Source organism: Euprymna scolopes, chromosome 43 (genome assembly GCF_053919585.1).
Source record: "Euprymna scolopes isolate OS-2025 chromosome 43, ASM5391958v1, whole genome shotgun sequence".
In the NCBI taxonomy this organism is placed as follows: Eukaryota; Metazoa; Mollusca; class Cephalopoda; order Sepiida; family Sepiolidae; genus Euprymna; species Euprymna scolopes.
The window spans coordinates 12213216-12233215 of NC_136524.1; the positions used below are offsets into that span (position 1 = coordinate 12213216).

The window sequence follows — 20000 nt, forward strand, 5'->3', positions numbered from 1 at the left end:
ATATAGATAGAGAATTGCATCAGCAGTGAGATATCTACTGGATCGATAGAAAGATCTGACCATTTTTCCAGCGGCCTTGGCAACAGATTTGATGTACGTGTTCCATTTAAGATCAGGAGTAACGGTCAAGCCCAGAAGCTTGTCAAAACTTAGGGCCTCCTGAAGACGAGAGCCATTCATTTCAATTGATGCCAGATGTAGATCAGAGTGTTGATGATATAAAGAGAGAAGCTTGGTTTTAGATGCATTAAAAGTAGCCAACCACTCCTTTCCCCATTGTACCATGTGCTCTAGATCAAAGGAGAGAGATCAGGAAAAGAATTGGGCCCAGGATGGACCCCTGAGGGACTCCGGCATTAGTACTTATGAACGTATCAGAGAGAAATGATTTAATAATCGAGAAGACATTTCCAGCAATACCATAGCTAGAGATCTTGTGAAGTAAATCTTTATGCCATACCCTATCAAAGGCCTTTGATATGTCAAGAGCAATTGCCCTAAAAAGGTTGCTTCCGTCGAGAGATTCGCTAATCCTATGAGATATAACTGTAAACACATCTGCTGTAGATCTTGCAGAACGGAAACCATATTGAGTGTCACTTAAAAGGTTATTTTTGTTTAGATGGTTGATTACTTCTGTATTTAACAGATTCCAGCAACTTACTCATGACGCACAGGAGACTTATTGGCCTGTACTGAGAGAGGGATGAGCGATCACCTGAATTCTTAAATACAGGGCATACTGATGAAATTTTCTAGGGTGATGGGAAGCTATTCTCCTTAAGACAACGTTTAAACAGTTTTGTAAGTATGGACGCTAGTTCTGGTTGAAGTTTTTTTGAGTACTATAATTAGAATACCGTCAGGGCCAGTTGCTTTACTGGAATCAGGGTTTTTGATTAGCTTGGCAACATCACGTACACATATATGTATATCACATAGCGTGTTTTCTGATACAGGAAGAAATATTGGGGGTTGGTGGCCTTGGTCACAAAGGGTAGAATTAGCTGCAAAGTTCTTGGCAAAGAGTTTGACTTTGTCTGATGCTGACGAGATTACCTCAGGTCCATTGATGATAGTTGGGATAGAGCAGACGCTTCTGTTCAAGATTCTGTTTGCTATTTGCCAAAACTGGTGGGAACCAAGCCGCTGCTCAGCTACTTTGGACTTTATGGACTGAGCATACAACTCTCTTGTGTTCTTTATTACTTTCTTACAATGGTTGCTGGCAGTCCTGAAAGCAGCTTTAGTTGCCATACATCTATTACGTTGGAAGCGGTGGAAAAAGTGATTTCTGTGCGCAATGGCAGCAGCATATTTTGGAGAGAACCATGGCTGGCTGTTAGGCTTTTGCTGGAACTTTTTTGAGGGTATGAAATGGTCTATACCTACAATTAACCATTCCGTCACGTCTGATACTATAGAGGACACATCCTTTTTAAACATGGAGCGCAGATGTAGATCCTATACAAATGTACGGAAGCTATCCCAGTCAACTTTAGTGTATCGATATACTGTACGATGGAGAGGTACGTCTGGGGACTTATTACATTTTATTTTTATCTTAATTGTTACAACAGAGTGGTCGGAAAATCCAAGAGGAGACAGAAAGAAACTGAACATAGTTCAGGGCAAGTTGTTAGAAAAAGGTCTAGTAGACTCGCATACTGGCAATAATTGTCGGGCATACGGGTGGGTTCATGAACAATCTGAGTGAGGTCATAAGCAATGGAGAAATCATGACAGAACCTCCTCTCATCATCGGTCTTGTTTGAGTGGGTCAACCATTCCATGTTGTGAACATTGAAGTCTCCACATACGTGAATGTTAGCTGAAGGATAAGCAGATAGGACTTGGTCAATTTTCTCAGATATACTTTAAAGATAGTAACTCCGCTGTTGTGGGGGCGATAGAGAGTAAATATAAATGCAGTAGTGTGAGCTAATGCAACCCGGAAGCACATATAGGGATATGATCCCTATAGGATCTCTGGAGATGTCCCTACCACATGGAAAGCCATCTTTAATATAGGCACATATTCCATGCCCATGGCGATCTTGGGCGTATTTAATATGTAATGTAGTTTTTAATATTTACTCTGCTGTTAGTGTTCTATTATCTTTTCAAAGTTCAAATTAATATATGTTCTACTACAAAGTAAACTTTTAATTCAATCAATTTTCATTTACTTAACAGCCAATGTTACCCAGGAGTCTTTCTTTTATGGTCATTTACTTTTATTCAAATTTTCTTGTTAATAGAATTCTTTAAGTAAAAATTCTTTTTTTTATTTATATATTAAGGGAATAATAAATTAATAATAACAGCAACACTGAATAAAATTGTATTTTCATTGGGTTATTAGCTAAACAATTTTCATAAAGTACTTCTAGTAATTAAACTAATTTGAACTGTTAAAAGTAGATATATTTATATTAAGATTCAATATTTCATTGACAATTAAATCAGGTTAAACATTAATCAACAACTTATTCTAAATTTAAAGAAATTAAATTCTATTTCCTAAAATTTAGGACTAATTTACATTTTTTTTATAAATAAAATTTTCAATTTTTAATTGGATGAAGATAAACTAAACGCAGGATAGCAAAACATGCGAAGTTTATTCTTTTTATAAACAGATTCAAACTTAAAGGGATGGTTAAAATGCTATAAAGATCTCTCGATTGGAGTCTCTGAAATAGCAGATGATTGTCTAATATTTGGGAGGATGCTGACATCCCAACAAAATATAAAATATAATAAATGGATGCATACAATAATAATTGAAATTTTTTTTGTTAATACCTTCTCACTTCACGGGTATCTCGTAATTCTTTGAACAAAAACTGGAATATCAAGTTCAAAAAACGGCAACTCTCCTTTTCGAGTTTTCCATTTCCATCTCCACAAGATTTCAATAAATCCTGAAATTCAAGAATATTACATATTTTTTTATTTAAATTACTAAAGTTATTCTGTTCTCACCTAGAATGTTATGTTCATGTTTTGGCTGATGTAACCACTAACCTTCGTCAGGCGTGTTTTGTCAAACTCTGGAAAAACCGATAGTGCAATGACTAGAAGTGCTAAGCAATACAATTTTAAGTGACAATCTTTGAGGTCGAAAGTTCAATCTTTGATGCATAACATAAAATTATGAATTAGTCATGGCTGACTGAATCACTAAGTTACTACCATCGATTAAAAGGTTGCGTCTGCAATTCCATACAGATTCTTCGAGTTGCACAAGACACTCCTGATGAAGGTTACATCAACTGAAATGCTGTGAAGATAACATTACAAATGAGAAGAATAGCCGACATAATTCAACTTAACAATTCTAAACAAAAAAAATTTCTGAATCAACCTTTTTTTATAACGAGCAGATCCAGATCAATATCTGTTTCAGAAAAACTGTGATAAAAGGTGAAACTGGCTGGAAGAAACTTATCACAACAATTTTATGCAAAAAACTTGGTTTAACAGCTCGTCATAACTCATAGCCTGCTTTGCATCAACTTATTTCACAATTAGACAGGTTTTGGCAACTAAAATATAAGAGTACGCATTGTGTTGTAATTATGTAAAATCTATATTAATTATAGCAGGTGATACTGTTTGCATATTTTCCATTAGTCGTATTCTTTTAGCTTTCAATAGAGTAGCTTATCTAATGCCAACATTTAATGAAGGCTCCTTGACCTTTCCACTACATATTGTTGGTAAATAATAAACAAAAACGTCTAAACACTAAAGATAATGTTAAGTAGGATTTCCCATAGAGTGAATGTGGTATTGTGGTGACTGAAACTAGTCCAGAGAATAGACCAAGTGGACGATGACAGATGACCTCATCCTTCCCCACCCAGCTTTGATCTTTTGCCACTTCTTGTTATTTTATAAAGAAAATTGCTCTTGTGAAATTTTATACAAACATTTTAAAATAGATGTTTTGGCTACAAGTGAAGTGTAGTGTATGTTCTGATAGTACACTTCATCTTTTGTGTTTGTGTATATTATGGTGTAGGAAGACAAGTAAAAAGGAACATAGAATGAACTGTTGCTATTTGTGTAGAAGTACATAAATTTATGCAAGAGTTATTATAATAGCTCACACATAATTTTTGCTGGTACTCCAATTGCAGCAGAAATTGAAAACAAGAAAAGTTTGCTTTTCCTTTTATATATTTTTAATATATACTTCACAATTTATTGCATGCACACTTCACTTCTTATTATCAACTCCCCAAACCTCAAGTTGGGGGAGGAAAAGGAAAGATATCCACTTTTTGATTGGCTAGTCATTTCTCTTATTCACTCCTCCCTGGATTCTCTTTCAATTGACAACGTAATTCTGCAACTGTTTTTGATACATTTTTGAATCAGCACTTCAAAATAAAAACAAATGTTTAAAATTTAAATTTTAGTCCTAATCTTGCAATAATGATAACAATCGAAGTCAAATTCCAAATGTTTATCTACACTCCTGATCTACATATGACAGTCCTCTTATTTACACATTACCATTCATTTTTTTTCCAGATCATTCTGGTCTGAAAACAGTAACAAAAGCTTTGTTGAAATCACTACTGCTGTTTGTATAGAAGTAATTGCATAATTTATTATGACACATAAATAGTGATGGGACAGTTAATCAGAATCGGAATCGTTAATCAGAAGAATCATGTATTTTGGAGAGAATCGGAATCGCATCGTTTAAAAATACCTTAGATTTATGATTCTTTCATTAGAATTCTCTTATATTTTTAAGTTGAACTGTTTGAAGATTAATGCTGTCAAAAATTTATGATAAAAACGTCATAGAACTTTTCATAACATATTTAATATGATGTACAAGAATTTTATTGACTACTTTAAAGGTAATCTTTATCTTAATGAGTTTCGAAATTTCTTTGAATTTTTTTCTTTCTTTAATTCTTTGAATTAAAATTTTTTTTTACTTTTACCTTAACTTGCTTTTATATTTTATCATTTCGTTTTTTAGTAATAAATGCTTCTCAAAAACCAACCTTGTGTCTAACTCTGCCCTCGTGGGGAGGCAAGTAAATAAGAAGTAATATGGAGGCTGAAAAACGTTTTTTGACTACCATAAAGGCATTACAATACATTTAAACCCTGAAGAATTTCCGCCAGGCGCTCTTGTTGTTCTAAGTTAACTAGCCACTACTTGTGTTTCAAACTTAAAAAAAAAAAACACTTTAAAATAGTAAAAACACTAATGCTTTTTTCGTTTTGGAAGGGAGATTTCAGGCGCCCCTATTATCCCAAAGAACCAGCTATGTAAACACTTTGCAATATTTTTCAATAATTATTAAAAAAAAAAAAAAATTCTTTACAATCAATTTTTATTTAAAATCAAGAAATTATTTTCTAAAATATTTTGTTTATATATGTTTACATTTTGTTTTTAAGTAAAATTAAGGAATCAATTTTAAAAATATTGTTTATATCCATCTTCATTCAAAAGGGTTACTTTTTGGTAGCTTTACCTGTTGTTTACCTAAATTTTACTCCACTGGTTGTTGTTAACATAAAATTTCCGAACAAGGCTCGCTGTTGGACCTACTTATCTAAGCATCACCAATTTTTGTTATGATTTTATCTGCTTTTTTTTTTGTTTGTTTGTTTTTGTTGTTTTTTGGATGGATATTTTTTAAATTTTTTTTTTGCCAGAGTTTATGTAATTATTAAAGCAGTCTTGCAGTTAAGTCCCGGCAAAGTTTAACAACTCTAGAAGGGTCACATCAGTATTTTACACCGGCAAATCATGGATATTACGAATTATTAGTTTTAAAATAAAAAATAAAAATTATTAAGGTTTTAAAATAAAAAAATATGAAAGTAATATAAAATATATTATATAGTTAATAAAAAAATATGAAAATATGCTCAATTCCCATTTTTAAAGTTGTTTTATTTTGTATATATAAATTTATATTTTGTTATGTGGTTCATTACTTCAGATTTTATTTTGTTTATTTTTCTGTTAAGACAATAATACACTTTCTAAAAATTGCTTCATTTTTCTGTTAAATAAATAGTTATAAATATATAAAAATGTATATTTTGTTCGTTTACTTTATTTAATCAAGTGCTTACTCCCAATATTAAAATATTTGATTATATTAATTACATATTTTTATATTTTAAAACTTTAATAATTTTTATTGTTATTTTAAAACTAATAATTCGTAATATTTGTGATTTCCCTCGGTGTAAAATACTGATGTGACCCTTCTAGAGTTGTCGAACTTTGCCGGGACTTAACTGCAAGACTGCCATTATTAACAGGAAAATTGGTGGAAGTCAAAATGGAATCCGTGCTATTTTTAAATATTATTTTCAAGTTTAATTAAAGTTTTACTATACCATTTCCTTCTTATTGTTTTTCTATTCTTTTTTTTTGGGGGGGGGGCAGATTTAACAAACAAACAAAATGAAAGCAAAACAAACTTATGCACCTATGTTAGCATTATTTTTGTTTAATGGTTTAAGTGTCTCGTCCAATGTTTGAAGAGTTTCTAATTGTTTTTTAAAGGAAAATTGGTGAAAGTTAAAATAAGCACTTGTGGCGATAAACATAAATAAACAAAAAACTTTAGCGTGTACATACTTCTCATGGAATGTCGTAGATCGAAACACCGTGAAATTTTATTTGGTGCTAGTGCACTTATTGATCCGCGCTATTTTTAAAAAGTATTTTCAAGTTTAATTAAAGTTTTACGATATCTGTTTTTATTAAATTGTTAGGTGAAATTACAGAATAGGTATACAACACCCTCCCATCCCCATGTTAAAAATGGCTTTCTAAATAATGTCATTATTTCAGCACGGTTAAATAAGTGAATGAGTACCTTTTATTTTCTTGAATAAAATAAAAACTACTCGACGAGAAACTACTGTTTTTGTTTTAATAATTATCTTTTATTCAAAAATAAAAACTAAATATTTTGATTGTTCAAAACATGTTTTTTTCCAAAAGTTTATTGGGATTTTTTTTAATTACCATATTTTTCATGAACATGCTCTAAAAATGTTTCAAAATTATCTAATATTTTTTCACTTTTCATGTTATAAGCCTCTCTATACATGGCGTCTCCGACATGAGACCATTTCATTTCTCCTACTGATCCCGATATGTATTTCAGTCTTCTTTTAATACAAGACCAGTAAGCTTCAATATCGTTGGTGCAAACACCAGTAAGCAGATCCACAAAATTTTGTGAATTGTTTAGTCCCGTTAACATAATTAGACTTGAAAATAATATTTAAAAATAGCGCACATTCCATTTTAACTTTCACCAATTTTCCTGTTAATAATTATATAAACTCAGGCAAAAAAAAAATATCCACCCCTCCCAAAAAACACACACAAAAAAAAAAGATTAAATTATAATAACAAAAATCATGCACAAATTTCAAGCCAAAATAAATTTAAAAAAAAAACTAGGTTACATATGCAAAAATTCTTTCCTTGTAAAAATAATAACTTCTCCCTTAGTCGACCAACGTACAACATCGGAGCTGATGCGTATTTCGCTACAGGGGTAGCATTTGTGTACCTCCACCCTTTTTCTTTGTATTTTTTAATATATAAAATAACTCCTGAAATTGATTTTTATTAATTTCATGGTGCATGTTTAATTCATGGTTAAAATATTTATTTTGACTTTTATCTTCAGTGAAAGAAATTTTACGAAAAAATTCAAATCGTTTTTGAAATTCCCTTAATTGTATTTCCATTTTTTTGCTGTACCAAATTTTTTCGCTACACAAAAACTTTCGATTATATAGTGGTATATTTCAAAACAACAATTCCACAGGAATCGAAATCAGAATTGTATTTGGTATCAGAATCGTTAATCAACATTTTTCTGGAATCGGGAAAAATTTAGGAATTGTCCCAACACTGCATAAGTAAACAGTTGCCTTCTCTGCTGGTTCTTCAAAGTAATTGCTTACTATACAAGATTATATGAAAGCGGGAGTATCCTCCATGGATCTATAATGGTTCAGATCCTTTTCTCGATATTTTAAACTGTAGAATATGGTGCAATGAGTTGATGGTAGTGGTGGGGGAAGGTTGTTACTCTTAATTCCAAAACCAAACTTTTCTTTTTACCCTAAAACTCAGACTTTTTGCTCTAGTCAAAATGAATGGTCCTTGGACAGATTTTCACTCCAGATCTAAAATGAAATACCTAGATTCAATTTTTTATTAATTGGATTGGGTGCCAGCATTGGCAGCATCTATCTTTCTTTTTTTTTTTTTTTTAAATATTGTGATGGTAAGTGTAGGTGAGCTATACTTTCAGAGACAATGGATAATGCAAAAAATTTTATATTTTAGTCAATCCATAGACAACGCCATTAAATGTAGGCAAAGTAGGTGTAATATTCCAATGGATTTATTCTAAAACTGAACATTTTTAACAAACTTTTGGATCAACCAAAATACTTCTATGCAGCACAGAGTAAGAGCAGAAATTGCTATATAAATAATTGAACTATCATTATTTTGATAGTTCAATTTGTAGTATTATCCTACAAATAAAAATTAAATCCAGCTTCAGAATGTTGTTTCTTCAAAGCAGCACCTCATCCTCAATTATACTAACATAAGAGAAAACGTGAGGAATGAAGCAGATGGTCTGAATAATCATTGGCACAAACTAAAATGGTTTGATTAAACATTAAAAGTTAGATGTTAACAAACTTAAATCATAGAATATCTATTTAAAGAAAATTTCAAAACCAGCCACCCACCCACAAATTTAAAAACTGACAACCCACCTACAAATCTCAAAACTGGCAACTCCCCCACAAAATTAAAAAACCGGCAACCCACCCACAAATTAAAAAACCTGGCAACCGGCTCATAAATTCCAAAAACCGGCAACCCACCTACAAATTTCAAAACCTGCAGTTTGTTCACAAAAAAGAAATTCAGAAAAATGACAAGGTACATAGTTCTTTAAAAAATATTTAAAAAAAAAAAAAAAAAAATCGAAATATGCAATGACAAATATAAAAAGCATAAGAATTCTATATTAAAGAGGGAATATTTCTTAAGATAGTGAAAGATTTATTCAATATGTAATACAAAAATATAATATTTCATGCAACATACCTGAGGAAATGAAAATTTTCCAAACTGTGGTTTCTTTGGAATCGGTTCTTCAGGTATACTGCAGAACCAGCTTCTAATCCAGATATACTGTACAACAAGAGTTAGTATCACACCAGCCAAGAGTGATACTAAAATTACGGCTATCATTGTGAATAGGTTACCCGCATAGCACCGGTCAAACACACTCCTTCCCTTTAATGCCTTTAAAATTCTTAAAATTTCATGGCATTACTATTTCTGGAGCCAACCATTTAACAAATCGTAGCATTCAGTCAAAGACAAACTGTTTTTTTCATTTTCTTTTATTCTGTTAGAAGCTTTTTGTGATCTTGACTAAGCTTATACTTTCCAATTCCATTTTCAGTTCCATCAGAATCAGTGCGAGAAGCAATGTAGGTCACTCATCTCGAGTCACCCGCATCTTTAGTGGCCATTTTAGTTCTAACCGTTATAATCATTTTAAAGTACTTCTAAGTGAGACATACTAATTAGGTCTTCTTCCCGAGTTGACCAGTCAAGAGGTTTTAGAAACAAGATATGTTCTATCTTTGCGACAGCAGCAATTTCCAGAAGGCAAATCGCATTTCGCCTTTTTTTCATGTTATCAAATTAAAGAAAAAAAAAATCTATATCTTATCCACTACAGCTTCCGATGATCAATATTTGTTATTTGTTTTAGCAGAAACATAAAAGATGATTTCTTCAACATTTGAGGTGAACTGTAATTTTCCATATTTGGTTGTTTTATGATGCTTGCATCAAAGATGTTGGCTCTGGATAAGTTGCATTGCTCATTGGTTTTACCTAATAAAGATGAGAAAAAAAAACACCATTAATTAAAGGAAATATTAAATGTAGCACATAAAAAAGCATTAAAAGTTATTAAAAAAATGTTTCATGTGATAAAGAGAAACATAGAAATAAAGCTCTTTGAGGAATGTTAAAATGAAGCTAATTAAAAAGCTGAGCAATTGCGAAGGGTTTCCAACAGAGAAAAAAAAAGAAAAAGAGGTAAAAAAGGCAACAAATAACCGTTACCAAAAGCAATAAGTTATTTTCCTGTATTAATTTTTGTGTTCTCAAGTATTTTCAAGCATTTTCTTTTTTTTTTTTTAATTTTTCCTTAAAATTAAGATTTTGCAAGCCCCTGTCAATAGATTTGATGATCTTGTGTGATATTACAGTGAACACATCAGCTGTTGATTTTGCAGGGTGAAATCTATATTGCTTGTCACTAAGTAGGTTTTTTTGATGAGGTGGTTGACAACTTCTTGATATATCGCAGATTCAAGCAACTTACGATACCTAGAGGATTGATTGGTCTGTATTGAGATGCAGATAACCAATCTCCAAGTTTGACCAATATTCAAAGATACTGAAGTATTTCAAGGTGATGAAAAGCAACGGTTAAACAGCTAGTTACAGTTGATTACTATCATTGTGTGCTGTCAGGCTGTTACTTTGCTGGAATTGAGATGATAGATAAGTTTGCACCATCCCAGACAGATATATCAAAGTGTTTTCGGTCATAGGGGAAATACAGGGGTAAACAGCCCTGATCACTAAAGGTGGAATTTGATGCAAACATTTTTGCAAAAAGCTTGTTTTTTTTTTCCTTCCTAAAAAAGAAATTCAGTGATTTTGAGAAACTAAGCATCTGGCATCGACCATTGTAAAATTTAAGTCTAAATTAAATGAAAAATTAAATGAAAATTTTAAAAATTTCAAATGCTTTATAATCCATACAAAAAAAAAAAACAACAAAAAACAATCTGGGTAGGTAGAAGAAATACTTTTATTGCCTTTGGTAACATTTATTTGTTGACCATTTTATTCACTTATTTTTTTTTTTTGACAACAAAAAATGATTAAAAGAAAGAGAGTAACTCATAAAAAAGCATAAAAAAGTGGAGCTCACTAAGAGAGAATTAAAACTATAGTTTATTAAAATAAAAGTAGAAAAATATAATTTATTTAAAAAGGTTTGGTTGTTTTGTTTTATAGCTTATAACCCTTTTAAAGTTATTTAATGTCAAATCCAGTAATTAAAAAAAAAAAAAAAAACTGTATGCTCCAAATTTTTTGTATACTTAAATATTTATTTTGAGTGTCTTTTTTAATTGTTTTGTACCAAAAAAGTGTTGTTTTTGGCTTTACAGAATATGAGTTTTGTCTGGATTTTAAGTAAGGAAATTAATATCTTCAGACAGCACCAGACATTAAAACAAGGTTTGCATTTGGAGGATGAGAAATTTCCACTATTGTTTGTTTGTTATCACAATATTTCAGCTGTTCTACACGCTGGTATTCTTTAATGAACATCACTAGAAAGTGAGGATATTTAAATAAACAGCTCACATACCAAAGACGAAAGTAACCAACCAAATAAAAAATAAGAAATCTAGAGGACCACTGGTCCATGTGTGTTTATCACGGCTCTCTGTAATATTAATATGGCCTAAGTACTAAAGTTATAATCTGGTGACGTCATGGAATCTTGTCCTATGAATCTGGTCAATGTGTTCCAAGAAACAGGCAGTAGATAAAGTCTAATGACAAAAACGTTTTCAAAGATTTAGCAGAGAAGCCAACCAAAAAATCAATTTAAATATATCTAACAAATGAATGTTAGCAAAAGCAAGATAAGTTACTCTTCTATCTAGCTGGATAAGTTTTGTACGTTTTAACGGAATCTAAGGCTTTTATTTGGTTTGAACTTGCGTTCAGCTGCTAAAGTTAACAGGCAAGTCAAAACTATAGGTACGAGCAAAAATAACTTAAAAAAAAAAAAAAAAAAAAAAAAAACAGATCCCCCCTTGCTTTTTAAAGGGGCTTATATTTTTGTTTAGTTTACATTTAAATTTTGATTGTGTTGGAAAAATAACAGACCAAAGTTAATTTATTAAAAAGGAAAAAGAAGGTATATCCATATGTCAAAAAATAAATTAGTGAAAAATGTTCACGCGTGCAAGGAAAGAATTGAAATATTAAATGTAAAATTTATGCTAAAAATGTTACCTTATTAAAAACATGAAACATTTTTTTTTTGCAATTATTTTTTGTAAAAATATTAAATAAACAATGATCGTTAGTTCGAGAAAATTAATGTTTATTCGAGTTATAACGATATTATTAACATTAGGGGTTATTTTTGTAATGTTCTTAGATTTTTTATATAAATAAAGTATATCTTGCTTTATTTATTATTGAGTGCTCTTGTTAAATTCATTCTTTATCTTTATATGGGAATATATTAGTAAGTTTTTTTTTTCATTTAAGCAAACATTAAAAATAATTCTGCTTAATTATACCTTTTTTTGACAAAAAAAAATTTTTCTTGTTAAAAAATAAAAAAATTAGTGTATCACAAACGTTTCTGATTTTTTGTGAAATCATCATCAGGTGTAAAATTAAAAAAGCAAAATAACTGGAGATAAGAAAATTAAAAAAATTTTTTTAAGTCAGACGCCCACAAAACATGTTCTCATATTGTTTCAGAAAAGACATTCATTCTTGCTTCACAGAATTCAAATAATAATAAAATTGTATTACGTTAAACATTTTAAAAATGTTATTAGTTTCATATCATTAATTGTAAAGTTTACAAAATTTTTTTAAGCTGGTTTCAGAAGTATTATTTTGGTGTTGTTAACTAAAATCTGTTTTAAATCACAGAAGGGGCAGTTATGTTTTTATAGATAATCATAAATTGAGCTGAAGATTAAAGATGCATGGCAAAGCAACAAAGTAGGGTAGTTGTTGAAAAAAAAAACAACATCGGATTTATATTCTCCCAAAGTAAATTTAAATTTGTATAATCATTGATTCTTTCTGATGTTTTCAAAAGCAGTGTGAAGATGTTTTTTTTTTCTTTACTTTAAATTTTAATGATCTTAAATTTATTGATCATGGCTGGCTAGTGTTCATACCCGCTATTAATCTAGATATACTAAGAAAATATTTATACTGAATTGCATCAATCATTTAACTTTTAATAATCATAATTCTATATGAAATGAAACTTCCACCGTTGACTATTATAGAGTAGTGAATTTATTCTAAATTCTGTTAACCCATTAAGGCGATATAAATTTTTTACTATCGAGTTGAAACTTTCTGTAATGACTAAAAATGGATTACGCTACACAAATTGAAAGGAAAAGTTATTTTATTTAGAAAGCGAAATATTGACTGTCCTATAAATAAGACACTCGGTACATGTCATCTTATTAATCGTTTTTTTTTTTTTTTTTTTTTTTTTTTTGCTCAACACACCTACAAACAACCGGGCAATGCCGGGCAGCCAGGCTAGTATCTTATAAATCAAGAGATTCTATACAGTCAAGAAAAAAATTATATAAACTGCTTTGCTCCTTTAAGGAGCAAAGCAGTTTATATAAAAACGTTACATTACATCATCAAATAGAATCTTAGCAAATTTAACAAGAATTTTTAAGAGGGTTCTAACAACTCTTGGAGAAAAGTTAATTTTATAGTTTCATCAGAGTAATTATGCAGTAAGCCGTACTATTATCTATACTCCTATAAATTTGGGATTTTTTGTGTATTGATATTCATATTAAAAACCCTTTTTCCTATTTATTTAAAAAGGAAATACAACTTTGTTATATATGGGTCGTGGAATTCCATTCATTAGCAAAAGATCTAGCTAATTTGCATATTCTTTTAAACATTCATTTTAATTCCCTATTAGTTTTTTTCAGCCTTTTCATGGGATGATCATCTTTAGTTAACTATTACATGTAATTATATTCATGCAGATATTCTACATGATTTATACTTACGTAATATTTGCGTAAAAAGCTTATAGTGAACACAAACCTTTTCATATATATATATATATATATATATATATATATATATTTATGTTTGCGTATATATATTTGTTTAAAAAATTTTGCCTACCAAACTCCTCCTACAGTTTTTGGTCTACAGACATGAAATTTAATACATAGGATATTCAAATCCATGTAAAACTTTATATTTGGGTTTTAGTGCAAAAGTGTGAAAATTAAAAAGAATGGAATTTGCCATGTGAAGGTTGAACGATGCCATTATGCATATGCATGCGTTACGTAATAGCTATTGGTTCAGGTTTTAATTTTTAGCCTTGAAAATTGTAAATCGTAAGCTAAACGTTTTGGTTTTGATTCTTGGTGGTGGCGCACAAGTCATTTATTAAAAAAACTTTTAACATCATTACTATATGTTGAGTCAAATATAATATAATGAATACAAAATCTGCATTAATCAAAATATATTTAAGTGTATTTTACATCCGAGCAATGCTTGGTGGCCTGCTAGCATGTTATAGATTTTAAAAATAAATTATTTGGCATCTTATTTATAAGACGGTGAAACCTAAAGGATACATCTGATGCTATTTGCTTTCTCCTAATCACTTGAAATGGCTTCCTCTGTGGGGGAGGGGAGGGTAGAAAAAGGCTATGTTTTATTTACTAAGTTTTACATTTTTTTTTATAAAAGAATCACCACTTATCAAGACCCAGAGACCTCTCGAGTAGTCAATGGGACAATATTGTAGTAATCGTTAGTAGTAGAAATTTGGTAAATTGGATTACTTAAGGGGAATGGCTCATCAAAAACTTGCTTATGTTGGACTTGAAGATGACCATATTATAGTCAGCTGGAAAGCAGGCTAACGGAAGAGAGTTCCACAGGTGTGCAGTTCTAAGAAAGAAACTTTATTCATGGAATCTATGCTTAGGTTTAGGCACATATAAAGAGTGGTTTCAGCTAGATGAGTGATTTTCGTGAAAGTTTGTCAAGGGGGGGGGGTCTAGATTTGGAGCTCAGACAAGCACTTGCCATGAAAACAATAAAGCAGAGACAGTCTTGCAACATCTTCTGTGGGAAAGAGGTTGCAGGGAAAAGAAAAGGCCATCCTCTACTAGGCTACAAAGTTTACTTTGAACTCTGTCAAGGCAGGATAAGGTCTTTTTAGCAGCTCTTGCCCAGATGTGACAGCAATACTACATGCTTGGATGTACCTGGCTCATATAGGTAGAGAATTGCATCAGCAGTGAGTTATCTACTGGATCGATAGAAGGATCTCATCATTTTTCCAGCGACCTTGGCAACAGATTTGATGTTCGTATTCCATATTAGATCGGGAATAAAGATCAAGCCCAGAAGCTTGTCAAAACATGGAGACTCCCCAAGACGAGAAGCCATTCAATTCAATTGGTGCCAGATGGGGATCAGAACATTGATGATGTAAAGATAGAAGCTTGGTTTTAGATGCAATAAAAGTAACCCCCCCCCATTGTACGACATGCTCAAGATCAGAGGAGAGAGAATCAGAGAAAACTTGGTCGTTTACGTCAGCAAAAATGTCTACAAATGATCTAATGATGTAATTTGGAAGATCATTAATGTAGATCAGGAAGAGAGTTGACTCAGGAGGGATTCAGCATTAATACTACAAGTTTATGTTTTCTACTCACCAACCACTACTCTTATGAATCTTATCAAAGAGAAATGATTTTATAATTAAGACATTTCCAGCTATATCGTAGCTGGAGATTTTGTGGAGTAGACCTTTATGCCATACTCTATCAAAGGCTTTTGATATGTCAAGAGCAATTGCCCTAGAAAGGCAGCCTCCATCGAGAGATTCGCTAATCCTATGAGATATAACTGTTAGCACATCTGCTGTAGATCCAGCAGAACAAAAACTATGTTGCATGTCATTAAGAATGTTATTTTTGCTGAAGTGGTTAACTACTTCTCTATTTAACACAGATTCCAACAACTTACTCATGACCCACAAGAGACTTATTTGTCTGTACTGAGAGGGAGATTACTAATCACTTGAATTCTTAAATACAGGGCATACTGATGAGATTTTCCAGGGTGGTTGGAAGCAATTTTCCTTAAGACAGTGTTTAAACACCTTTGTAAGTATGGGAGCTTGTTCTGGTTGCAGCTTTTTGAGCACTATAATAGGAATGCCATCAGCTGCTTTAAACTTAATCAACTGAGAATATAACTGTCTTCTTTATTTTTTTACGTTGCTGACATAACATGAAAGCAGCTTTAGTACATCTATTATGTTGGAAGCAAGTGATTACTGTGCACAATTGCAGCAGCACATTCTGGAGAGAACTACAGTTGACTATTAGATTTTTGCTTAATTTTTTGGAAGAGTACAATTAACTATTTCGTCAGGTCTGATACTATAGAGGACACATTCTGTTTAAACATGGAATGCAGAAGTAGACCCGATATAAACGTATGGAAGCTATTTCAGCCATAGAGTATCAATATAATGTACGTATAAGGATTATTACATTCCATTTTTATCCTAACTGATACAACTGAGTGGTCGGAAGATACCAGAGGAGACGGAATGGAGGATAAACATAAGGCAAGTTGTGAGAACCTGCATACTGACCATCAATGTCGGGCACATGAGTGGGTTTGTGAACAATCTGAGTTAGGTCATAAGCAATGGAGAAATCATGGCAAAACCTCCCCTCACTATCTGTTTTGTTTGAGTGGGTTAACCATTACACAATGTGAACATTGAAGTCTCCACAGACATGAATATTAGCTGAAGGATAAGCAGACAGAATGTTTGGTCAATTTTCTCAGATATGTTTTTAATGGAAATACATATGTTTATTCCGTTTTTGGTAGAGTTTGTTTGTCACCATGTTTCCATGCAGCAGTCATAGCACATAATACCAAGATGACGTACAATGAAAGTAGATAGGCTATACAGAGAGCCAGTACTTCTCAGTCTATTTGTACAGTTCAGAAGAGTTCATCTCTTGTGCATTCCTCACGACAGACATATATATATATATATATATATATATATATATATATATATATATATATATATATACTAGGAAAAGTATCCGTCGTTAACTGGATTCAAAAACAGCCTACAGAAAATGGACTCTGATTTAGGAAAGTATGATAGGTTATGAAAGGAAGAGTTGTAAAGAGATAGCTTCGAATTTGGGGGTATCAAAACCAAAGCAAAATATGATGAAAGTAAAAATAAAATAGATAAACCCCATAATTTACTATACCATACCTGTTCACACTGAAACACTTATCACAATATTCTGTGGATCTATATTAAAAAAAACCTTGTTAAACTTTGTGACATATTTCCATTCTATGGAGGTCAGGCGCGAATGAACACCCCATAATTTTATTATACCATATTTCTTTAAACTGAAACATAATTATCAAAGTATACTTACGCAGATAGATATGAAAAGTCTTTATTAAAGTTTGTGCCTATTTCCATTCTATGGAGGCCAGGTGCGAATGCAGACCCCACAACTTTATTATACCATCTCTATTTAAGTTAAAACAAACTTATCAAAGTATTCTAATGTACATCTATATCAAAAACACTTGTAAACGTTTTTTTTTTATTTTTTAATTTTCTATTTCCATACTTTGTGGACCAGGTGTGAACGCAGACCCCACAATTTTAATGGATCACCGTTCTGCCAGATCAAACATACCTATTCTTGTGTCTCGATACATCTATCATTATATGTAATCAGTTTTTTAAAATAGTCAACCATATAGGAGCCTATTCATGACCAGACACACACGGCTTAATATATATATATATATATATATATATATATATATATATATAAAGTAATGTGATTTATAATTTAAAAATTAAAAAAATTTTTTTTTAATTTAAAAATCAAATTTTAATTAAATTAAAAATCAGTTTCATAAGAAGGAACAACAACAAAGTCAATTATCTGTACGATCGTTTCGGAAATCCGTGCTTTTTATTTGTGGTATACATGAAGTCACGTAGAACAATTACATAGTTTTTTTGGTAAGCACGGTCTCCTCATCAGCAAATTTAGGAGGATTTCTATTGACTTGAAGACACCAAAAATAAACCTAGCATTAAAAGTAAGGCAGATGAATCTTTTAGTTTTTCTTTTTTTGAAATCAGGAACTGTATTTAAAGTAGTCATTTAGATGTTTGCTATAGCTTTTTATTTTTTTATTATATATATATATATATATATATATATATATATATATATATATATATATATATATATATAATCAGTATATAAAATAGATGGTGCATCTGTTAAATAAGAACTTTCACATCTATTCATTTATATAATGAAACACTTTGCCAAACATATATCACTTCACTTATTAGAGTCTTTGGATGATTAAAACTATTCTTATGAGGGATGCTATTTTCAGGTGTATCTACATTAGTTCGACTAGAACTATCTAAATAATATAAATCATCAATTTCAAAATTATGTTCATTTTAAAAGCTGATTATCTGGATTATGGCATTATAAAAAAAACAAAAAAACGCTTTCTCTCATGGTATTTATTTGCTTCCCCACAAGGTTTCCCCCCCCAAAAAAAAAAGGGGGAGCTATGGCAGTGTTGAAATGAATAGCAATTGTCTGATAAGAAGGGTTTCCTTGACATTGATCAAAGCTAATTGCTTTCAAGATGTCCTGGCATGAAAGGTCAGGTGCTATACCTTTGCTCCAATTATATTCGCTTTTTTTTATACAGAGAAGACAAACAAACACGCAAAAGGACAGAATAGAGAGAATTTTTTAAAAGTCAATGTAAATAAATGTAGATACAACATCAGTTGGCAAATTGTAGATATTATAATCTAGGGAATATATAAAAAATTCTAAAAAAAAAAAAAATCCCCCCCCCAGCCTTTCTTGGACATACAAAAACGTATGTGCCATTTTTGCCTTATATATATATATATATATATATATATATATATATATATTCGATTGTTCGAGGCATTGCTCTTTCGGATGGTACTGTTCTCGACTCGATCTGATGTGACAGATGAAAGTTTTTAGCAGACATAGGAAAACACAAATAAACCGACGTTTGATATTTATATAATAGACTAGTGGGGTGTGCCCGGCGTTACCTGGTTGTAAAAATAAAAAGAAGACGGGGGTGGTACGGCGGTAGGTTGCCCGATCATAAAATCTGCTTTTTTTATTAAAAAAAGGGGGTACTTATGCACTTTTGCCACTGTGCTGAAATAATGTTATTTTGAAAGCCATTCTTAATATGGGGAGGGGAGGGTGTTTTGTAATTATTCTATGCTTCCACCTAACAATTTAATAAAAAAAAATATTGTGAAGCTTGAATTTAACCTGAAATACTATTTACTATTAGAAAGTAAAATTTGAAAATTTGATACAATTATAAAAAAAATTTATTGTTCCAATGCAATGCACTAATATCACAGAGAAAAGCATAGATACATTAAGTATTTCTATTTAAAAATATTAATATATAGCATTATTTACGGTGCCATATGATGTATGGAAGGGAAAGTTGAGTACATGCAGTGCATGGAGAAAAATAAAGACATAATGGAGGTGTAATGCAAGAGTGAAAGACTTAGATCTGATGACCAGATGGCACATTAAATCTGAATAGGAAGATGTTTGCAGAGCAGGAGATTTCATTCATGTGGCCATGTTGAAAGAATCGATGAGACTTCTTGGATTAGTATATGTAGAACAGTTGAAATAACATGATCAGTTGGAAGGCCAAAGAAAACTTGAAAGAAATAAATAAATGAAGATCTGGTGTCAAGAGATAGGAGAGTTTTAAAGTCAATTTCTAAAAGCCGTTCACACCTCCCAGCATGTAAAACAAATGTTGAACTGACAATGTACATTGTATTATAATCCATGTACGAGCTAAATTTAATATACATTGCAATTGAAATTAGTAAAAGCTGTATTCATGCACTAGTAACCAAAGAACTTATTCATATACCTTTCTTTAG

General features: G+C 31.3%; 1 protein-coding gene across 2 annotated transcripts in view; it reads right to left on the reverse strand.

Moving 5' to 3' along the window:
- Nucleotides 1-20000, reverse strand: part of LOC145268189 (PDZ domain-containing protein 8-like) — a 386752-nt gene that overhangs the window by 236953 nt on the left and 129799 nt on the right. For both annotated transcript variants that reach the window (XM_080123425.1, XM_080123426.1), the window contains exons 2-3: nt 9155-9958; nt 2809-2927 (exon numbers count right to left, since the gene is read on the reverse strand). In XM_080123425.1, the coding sequence (XP_079979551.1) occupies nt 2809-2927; nt 9155-9301 (266 nt within the window). In that variant the 5' untranslated portion in view covers nt 9302-9958. The remainder of the gene's footprint in view (nt 1-2808; nt 2928-9154; nt 9959-20000) is intronic.